General features: G+C 29.3%; 1 protein-coding gene across 2 annotated transcripts in view; it reads left to right on the forward strand.

Moving 5' to 3' along the window:
* The window catches only part of LOC113514151 (dopamine D2-like receptor), a 309488-nt gene extending 303546 nt beyond the window's left edge, over positions 1-5942 (forward strand). Inside the window, exons 7-9 of one of the 2 annotated variants that reach the window (XM_052894722.1) lie at positions 376-591; positions 882-1093; positions 3336-5942. In XM_052894722.1, the coding sequence (XP_052750682.1) occupies positions 376-591; positions 882-1093; positions 3336-3550 (643 nt within the window). In that variant the 3' untranslated portion in view covers positions 3551-5942. The remainder of the gene's footprint in view (positions 1-375; positions 592-881; positions 1094-3335) is intronic. The other variant, XM_052894723.1, reaches the window with a different exon arrangement.
* Positions 5943-9782: the final 3840 nt, after the last annotated feature.

The raw sequence follows: 9782 nt of genomic DNA on the forward strand, positions 1-9782 counted from the left end.
AAACGTTATTTTATAAAATAATAAATAATTGTTTATTAAATATAATACTCGGTCCAAATTTTTAATATTGTCATAATACCTTTTGTTGTCTATCGTTATTGACCATTATATTATATACCTAGAGTTTATTATTGATTTGTTACATAGTTTTATAGAACATTATTTCTAATATTAGAACCTGTTCTATAAAATTACATATCAAAGACTTAAAATAATTATTTAGACGATTCTAGAATGGAATTATGTGAAATCCATATTACATCTTGATATCCAGAATAAGTGCAACATGGTTTCTATTATTATAATTTTTCACAAAGTTATCAAAAACTAGGTGCAGAAATGATTAGGGTTTAATAATAAGTAATTCTCTTACAGTACACCAAAAAAGAATTTAAAATCGCCACCTCCTGATCCCAACGGCAATAACGATTCAGGGTATGCACCGTCCAATTTAGAAGACACTATTAGAGAACACATTTCCCCTCCTGGCTCACCAAGCATGAAAGATGCTACAATACTAAAGAATATGGGATGCGATAGCTCAAAGTGGAAGAAAAATGGAAAGGCGACAAAAGTGATCACAGACTCCAGGTATATATATATGAAACCAATTCTCAATTTAGATCTTGCTACAACTATAATATCGTAACCCATTTAGAAATTTTAGAATTTGTGATTTAATTTGATACGTACAAAACTTGAATCATTACATAATTTATGTGCTTTAACTAAAGTAATTACTAATTAAAGAAGTAATAACGATAAATAGTGAACATGTATTAGTTAAAAGATCATTGCATTAAATAATTAATCAATCATTAAGCCAAATAAATAATTAATCTCTTGCGAGAGATCATCTATTAATCATTACTATTTTCTAGAAGCGTTTCATTGGCGGTTCGTTCAGAAGATGATCATGAAGCTAGTACATTCGATGTAAGAGACGGCTCTTCGGCCAAGAAAGAAAGAAAAGCAAGTGCAGCCACCGCTCGTTTTACCATTTATAAAGCTAACAAAGCTAGCAAGAAAAAAAGAGAAAAATCTTCCGCAAAGAAAGAGAGAAAGGCAACAAAAACTTTGGCTATTGTATTAGGTGAGTATTAAATTATTTATTTCTTTTATATAATTGTACTCGGTTTATTGACAGAACGAAATGAAGACCCTGTCTTAATAGGCAAGTGACAAACTGATATATCTATATCCCACGCATAAAGTATAATAAGATGGTAAAGAAATATTATTATTTCTCATGCATATAGTAAGAAAAAATTATCTAAAATTATATGTATTGTAAAAAAAACAACAATTATATGTTACGATGTGCGGTAGCTTTTTTATGATAATATATTATATACTTATATTCATACAATATTTTTACAAAGCAAAATGAACTTTCAATTTTGTTGCACGATACTTAATTCGAAAATTATCATAAGGTCATTAAAAAGGTTTTTGTTAAATATTTTGCTTATAAAACGACATATAATGATATTAAATAAAAACGATATCAAGATAGTAAATAATAACGTAAGTTCCCATATCTGAAGAAACCTCATGGGGATACCGCAGCTCTACCGTACGCATATTTTTTGCGTATTGACTTTCTATCTACATTATTATCTCGTGAGCCGCTTTTCTGCCTAAAGCGGAATATACCAGAGTATCTATTTAGCTATCTTCAAGTCTTTTAGCATACCTACCTATCTTCTATACAATCTGATTTTTCGTTAAAACTGTATTTCCTCTTTTATAATATCAGTACCTATATTTCTCTACTCAAAGGCAATATTATCTTTATGGAATAGATTATTTATAAAATTTAGGTTTTTATTTATTTAAAAGTTATACAATATTTGCAAACTTTTACATAAACCGTACCATAGCATTATAGAATAGCCTTTCTCGTGGTGTGTTCCCTTCATCTTATAACCTCGGATCCTTCAAACATAACGTGGAAAAGCACTTAGCGAACCGGCATAGTGCGGCCAACCGTTAACAGTAGAACATTCTCGTTTCGGTTGATCGCATTTATGGACCATATTGTCCCTGTGTTCACTCATATGTCCTGCAATTACAAAAAAAAATATAAAAATTTTAGACTAACAAGTACAAGAGATACTTTATGTTAAAAGCATTTTCTTATAATTTAGCACCAATTATTATCTGAATACCATAATAAATGAGATTCTATTTATTGTTTCATAGAATATAAATATGTCATCACACGACTATATGACTATATGACGCTCGTCATAAAAGGAGGATATCTATTAGTCTACTATTACTATGCTTGCCAAGTAACTTGGTATAGAGTTTTATTTCAGTTTTACTTCCATTAATGTATTTTGTTCGCCTAGTCGCTTCCAACATTTCCGAGTGATAAAAAGAAGCAGTTAACAGTAACTAATAACAATATTATTAGGGATGTGAACGTTTGGACATTTACTACCCAATTTGGCTACTAATAACTACTCATATATGTATGGCTCCCTCTATTATCAAGAGTTTTTAGATGACTTATTATAATAATATCCCGTGCAAATGTTTATTTATTATAAAAACAATATTTTACTTAGCAAGAAGGAGGACTCAACGCTCACAATCACTCAAATTGATGCCAGTAATTATCCCTGGTGTTGAATCTGGAGCAAAAGGGCTCGCCCCAAAGCCCCCACCTGAGCCCTCTTCCGGAACTAAGTAGACCTGCAATTGCAAAAATAAACATGAAAACGTATAACGTGGCTTACCAGACCACGATTTTAGAAAAACAATGTAAAATATATCTTTGTATCTTTGTAATCTCCTATGGATTAATTGTTCCTAGCCATAGTCCCCGTGTCGTAAGAGGCGACTAGGGGAATTTAATGTTCAAACGACGAACACTATCATCCCTCTTAAAACATCACCAAAGCCTAATTTTGGTTGCCAAACCATCTACCAAGCTTAGCAACTACTGGTAAACCCCCAAAGGGAGATATCTACATTCAGTAGTAGACAGTTAATGACTGATATGATGATAGACAAACCTAAAATAAAATTGTAGGTAATTGTAAATTATAGTTCGTGTGATCCCGTTCCTTCCTTTCTTGTGAGTGTTGTAAGAGACGACTAAAGAAACTTAATGTTAGAGGAATAGGCAGCAGCGTCTCTCTTAAAACATCTCTAAAAGTCTAACTATGATTTTTAACGCGTCTGCTCAGCGTGGCAACTACTCGCAGAACTCCCCTTATGGAGAAGGCTTATGTTCAGCAATGGACAATCAATGGCTAAATAATAAAGATGATGATGATTATGATAGGTAATAAAAATGTGTAATATTAGATTTTTATTTACAGGTGTCTTCTTATTTTGCTGGGCGCCGTTCTTTACGTGCAACGTTTTGGGTGCCATATGCGACAAATTCCAGTTGCCATTCTCTCCAGGAGTAACCACGTTTATCTTAACTACATGGTTAGGTTACATAAACTCCTTTCTCAACCCCGTCATATACACTATCTTCAACCCTGAATTTAGGAAGGCCTTCCGTAAAATATTGAAGTGCGGCACCTAGCCTTTAGATTATTTGGTCGTCTTCACGCAGTAGATCTCGAAGCTATTCAAATCTTGCAATCTATTTTCTTCCTAATTCTATTTATATTCTCCTACTTCTATTATTCATATCGTCACATTTAAAAATTAATGAAATTCTTGTATATCACTCACTCTACTTAATTCTCTCTCTTTCTCTCTCTCTCTTATTTTCTATTACTATATTTATATTATAAAGTCCATAAGATGTTGCATTGAACATAGCCTTGACATCATTTCAATACATATTCATACACAAACAATAACTTGAATGAAACTGCCAAATAAATATCATTTTTAACTACAAAAAGAAGGAGAAGGGAGTTCTCAAATCGGTTGTATTTTTCAATATTCATCATGTTACGTACCTTCGTCTATAACTGATCTATCTTATATATAATTGATCGATAGGTAATTCTAAATAACAACGAAACTTTAATTCTTTGCGAGATCTACCAGACGACCAAATATAAATCACTTTATCCAAAACATCATTAATGTGATAATTCAATAACGTAGTATAAGCGTCGAAAGTACTCGTATTAGTAATGTAATTATTAGCATATCATATGCAGGCATATAAAATATGTGGCAAAATGTAGTAACTAAAATCTTCAAAGTACATTATTGTTTAATTTAATAATTATTTCATCTTAGAAACTTATTAAAATAAGAATATGAGACTTATTAGTGCTTCGCGCTTCTGTAAATAAAAATGTAATCTAGTCAAGTCATTGATCAGTATTATAATATGTTTGTATTTATAATTAACTATGCCAAATTTAATAGCGATATTAAGAAGCTTTAGTTCGTTTAAGGTTGTGATTATTTTAATTAGTAGAAAAAAACATTCACCATTCACTATATTGCTGTATTATATATTATAAATATGTTATACAATATATGTTTACTTAAATAGGACGGTATGCCTCTTTGTCACTAAATGTAAAAATATTAGATAATGAAGTATTACTAAAGTAGATTATAAAATCGATATGTATTACATAACACCAAAGATAATATTGTAAGTAACATTTTTTTTTTCTAACAAGTACTATTAAGGTGTAGAAACCTACTTTCTCTTCGGATCCAAATTATATTTATTTATTTGATTATTGTAATTTACCTTTTCCACCGTCCAAGTTGTTTTAATGATATTTCTTTGGTTTTTTTTTATAAATTTTATCATATAAGTAGTAGTATAAATTTGTATGTATTGATGAGCTGTGTTTCAGCGAAATGAAAAGTGCACTGCGAGATTTGATAAGGTAGAATGTAATTACTCGCCAAATAGTCATTTGGATCATATCAACAATATAAATGTATAAAATATTTATTATTTGTAGTGTAAATTTAAATATATAAATTGATATTTCAATATTGTTTTAAAAAAAATATCAACTTATTCAATTTGCAGTAATAGGGCATTGGTACTTACCAAATTTTGCCATTTTATTTTTGCTCAATTAATTTTAGGGAAAGTATACATTTCATTTAACTTTCATTATATAGGTTATGTAGGTAAATGATAATACAAAATCTTAACAAAATTTCGTGAATTAACAAAAGAAATCTTGCTCAAAGAAAAAAAAAAATAAAACTAATTTGAAATAGAATATGTTACTACACCTTTTATTTTAGTATAATCATTAAATGTATCATTATGTCGCATGATTAATACTTTAGTTACAATTATCATAATTTAATATGAAACCTTTTCTTGAATGCTCAATGTAAACATTTGATATTACTGTAAAACAGTTGTAGTGGCCAGTATTCTATTATTTTGTATATAGTAAATGTTGTTAAAAACCAATTATTACAGGGTTTATCAATGAAAATCTTCAATTATTTTCTGTTTTTGTAATTGGAAAATGTACCAAGTGGTTATTTATTATGTTGTACAAATAGATGAAAAGTTCAGACATATAAATATATATTAAAATAGAGGGCTTAATAGGATGTTTAGTATATGCAAATATAGATATTTATGGAAGTGAAATCACTTAGTATACTCAATTATATTATCTATTATTTACATGTATCTCATTAATACGTACACTAACAATATTTCTAAAAATTGAAAGCTGACATAAATCAATTTTAAATATTACATATTATGTTATGTCACTTTAAATTATATACAAGAACCTATTTAAAAAATGCACAACTAATTTTAACTAAAAAGTCAAAACATACTACATACTAAAATAGGTTTATCGTTTGTCGTTTTATTTTTAAGTTACAGTGTCAGTTATATATTATACCTCCATTTATTGAATATTGATATATTATTAAAGTTATTTATGTAACAAAAATCACAAATATTAATAAGAAATTATTGTGTAATAATCTTAAAACACATGTAAATAATTACAGCGATTTTAACAAATATTATTAATTTAAATAAATATATAATACAAAAACTTATCATAAATAAAATTATATAATTTGGTTATGTTTAAAAATTCTACGTGTACAGTGAGGGACAAGAATTTGAATCATCGTAATTATATTAATTATGAGTATTTATTATTTCAATGGTTGTTAATTTATTTCCCAATAGGTAAGTATATCTAATAAACATAGTAAATTATTAAATAATATTTATAGCAATATAATTATAATAAATTTAATATTATATTGAAATATTTGTAACTGACTGTACTCGAATGAAACTGTATGTACGTTGCGTAGTTTGTAAACTATGTTTTCTATGTAAGGTAGTGTTTTAACTTTCTATGCGAAAATTGTGATGATTTAAAATATTCTGTTTTACAATTATTTGTTTTATTAAATATCCACAACTTTTCCTTAAGATTTTTAAAAAAACGCTAATATTAAATTTATTCTTTGAAGAAAGGAGAAGAAAGAATATAAATTAAATTAAGCTTCTAAATAGTCTAGATGATTAAAGGCAATTAATTAACGGAATTAGAAATTTTCGGTTAGTAAAATAATTTTCCAAATCGGTTTATAACTAACGGAGTTATGAGGTTACAAATATAAAAAAAATCCAACGAATAGAGAACCTATTTCTTTTTGAAGTCGACTGAAAACGGTAATCTTACCCTAGGTGAGGACCTACGAAACACGCCAGGTGAATTCACAGAACATGAGTAAACCACAAGAATAATAGTTTAATTCTACTGCATTTTTAAAGGCGTCATAATACAGATTTCATGTTAAATTCTCTGAGCGCTCCGACGCCTTTTGTATGCGACAGTCCTTCCAGACCGCAATTGCCTTTTGTACACAATTCTCTTTGTTTGAGTTATATTGTTCTTAAAGTTTAACCTTTATACGAGGAGGAAAGGCCTGTTTACGGAGCTGGCAAACCTTTGCTGCATTTTGTTGATCTACTCTGACGTCCATATATTAAAGAAAATATATATATATATAATAATAATAATAATAATAATAATTAAATTTATTTCTTTATACAAAGGTAGTTAGTTACATTATATGTTAAATAAAAATTGCTTGTGTTAGGAGAAACCGCTCCTTCACAACAATAATTAAATTTCATAATCATTACAATTTACTTTTCTTTTTTTCTTAATCAGCATTAAAAATTTTACTTTGTTTTACTTTTATACAATAATACTAAAAAATTTACATATCATAAAAAAAGAAAAAATGTCTATTTATGATAATAAATGCGGTCGTGTATGTGCTTGTTCTTGTGTGTATGTGTGTGTGGGAGCTTGAGTGTGCGTGCGTGTGTGTGCGTGCGTGCGTGTGTGCGTGCGTGCGTGCGTCGTGTGTGTGTGCGTGCTTCTCTCTGTGTGTGTATGTGTGAATTTGTGTGTATGGTATAGATATATATATATATACTATATATATATATATATATATATATATATATATATATATATATATATATATATATATATATATATATATATATATATATATATATATATATATACAAGAGTGTAGTTCCCGGTATAGAATTGGCCACCCCTTTCTTTCCCGTGGGTGTCGTAAGAGGCGATTAAGGGAACTTATGGTAGAAGAATGTGCAGTGTCGCTCTTAAAACGTCACTAAAAGCCAAACTGCTGTCGCCAATCTGCCTGCCAAGCGAGGCAACTACTAGCAAAACTCCACTTATGGGGAAAGCTATATTCAGTAATGGGCAGTTAACGGTTGATTTAAATATATATATATATATATATATATATATATATATATTGAATCAACCATGTACTTTTATGTAGAAAGGGCTGGCTAGCTAAACTGCTAGCCAGCTGCAATAGCCCATCTCAGGTTACCGTCAGCATAATTCTGCCGCTGTATTGCTGTATATTATATGCGATAATTGTTGCGTCAAAGTAATTGGTATATATAATCCCTTAAGTGGGATATCGATACCGGGGTTATGGTATGGTAGAATGCATGGTCTCGGTACTACAACAAAGAGGCGTGGAGTTTCAGCTGGCAAAAGTCCAGCAGTGTGTACAAAGTTATCATAAAAAGCATCGTATCAAATATGTAAACACACACATACATACTGCTAAATTACATTATCCAAGGGGAGAAATGTTAATAGTATTTAATAATCCAGTAAAAAAAATATTAAAAGAAGTTATTTTACAAAAAATACAATTTATCGTTTTGAAAATACATTTAAAATCAACATCGAAAACGCGCCGATTACTGATGAAATATAAAAGACACATTAGATTGAAGATTGTACTCGTATATTTACAAGTAGATTTTGCTTTGCTAAGAAAATCAACAATTTCAATCGGCACAAAAATAATAAAGGACCAATATAGTAGCAAATTTTATGGATTGTAAAAAATAATTGTCACACAATCATAAAATAAATATAAACAAACTCTTCGATCTGAAATACACTTAAAAAGAACATTATTCTTAACAATATTTACGTAACATATAACTCATTTTCCTTTGGAACTAGTTACGACAGCTAAATCAGTCTCAATATGTTTGATTCCGCTGTTGCAAGATTATCAGAAAATATCCTCAATATCTTTGATTAACGATAAATTGATTGAATGTGACCTTTCCTATTCTTTGAACGAATGTTTGTTTGTGATTATACGTAGGTATGTTATTTTGATAGATTACGAGTTACTGGTAAATCTTTAACAAAGTATCAATCATATTATACTACCGACACTAATATTATAACATACTAGTTGATTTCTCAGGCTGTGTCTGCGTAAATTATTAAAAAATAATTTACATATATTTTACCTGACATAAAATGAGCCACCCTTTCTTTTTCCTTTCCTGTTGGTATCGTAAGAGACAAGTAATGGACTTAAGGGTCGAGAGATGGGCAGCAGCGTCTCTCTCAAAACATCACCGAAACCTAATTGCGGTTGCCAACCCACCTGCTAAGCATGACAACTATTGCTAAAACCTTACGTTTTATAGAGTAATTATATAATCAAGCTACCATAAATTATTTTTAAATCCATAATCATTTATGAGTACAACTGAAACGAGTATGAAATTATATTTTTTACACAATAATATACCTAAGCGAGTAAAACTTAATATATGTAATATTATTAAGAAATTTGTCATACTGTAAATAAATGATTGATTGATTGACACTACTAGGAAATTCTCATGGCAACAGAAGTATAAGAGATTCACGCGAGTAACGCCGCGTGAAATTAATAGTGAATAATATAAATAACTTCAGCACACTGTTATTTGATAAATGGATAGTGTCTATAGATGTAGCGGTGTGTCGGTACGACACATCCTACCTTCTCTCTATCTATATCAGACACGCCTCAGTTAACATTATACAGATCCCAAAAGTGTCATGTTACCATTGCAAAACATAGGTGGCGAACCTATCGCCGTAGGCTAAATATAAACATACACAATAATATAATAACAGTTGAACGGGCACATTGAACGCAACAAAAACAAATAAACCCAAAATGTTTATAATTAATTACGTTCCTATACATACATTTTTTGTTTGTGTAATATTTTTTTATGCAACTGTAAAAAGCGAATATACAACCAATCATGAATATGGTAATCGTTGCTTTATCTATACTGGTATTATAAAGAGAAAAATATTAATGTTTGTTTGTAATGGATAAACTCGAAAACTACTGTACTGATTTTAAAAATTCTTTCACCTACAGAATGCTACATTGTCAGAAAATAGCATAGACTACATTTCAATTATTTAAAAAACAAAACTACTTTTGTATAT

This window comes from Galleria mellonella, unplaced genomic scaffold (genome assembly GCF_026898425.1).
Source record: "Galleria mellonella isolate WM207_F2 unplaced genomic scaffold, CSIRO_AGI_GalMel_v1 utg23, whole genome shotgun sequence".
NCBI classification, from domain to species: domain Eukaryota; kingdom Metazoa; phylum Arthropoda; class Insecta; order Lepidoptera; family Pyralidae; genus Galleria; species Galleria mellonella.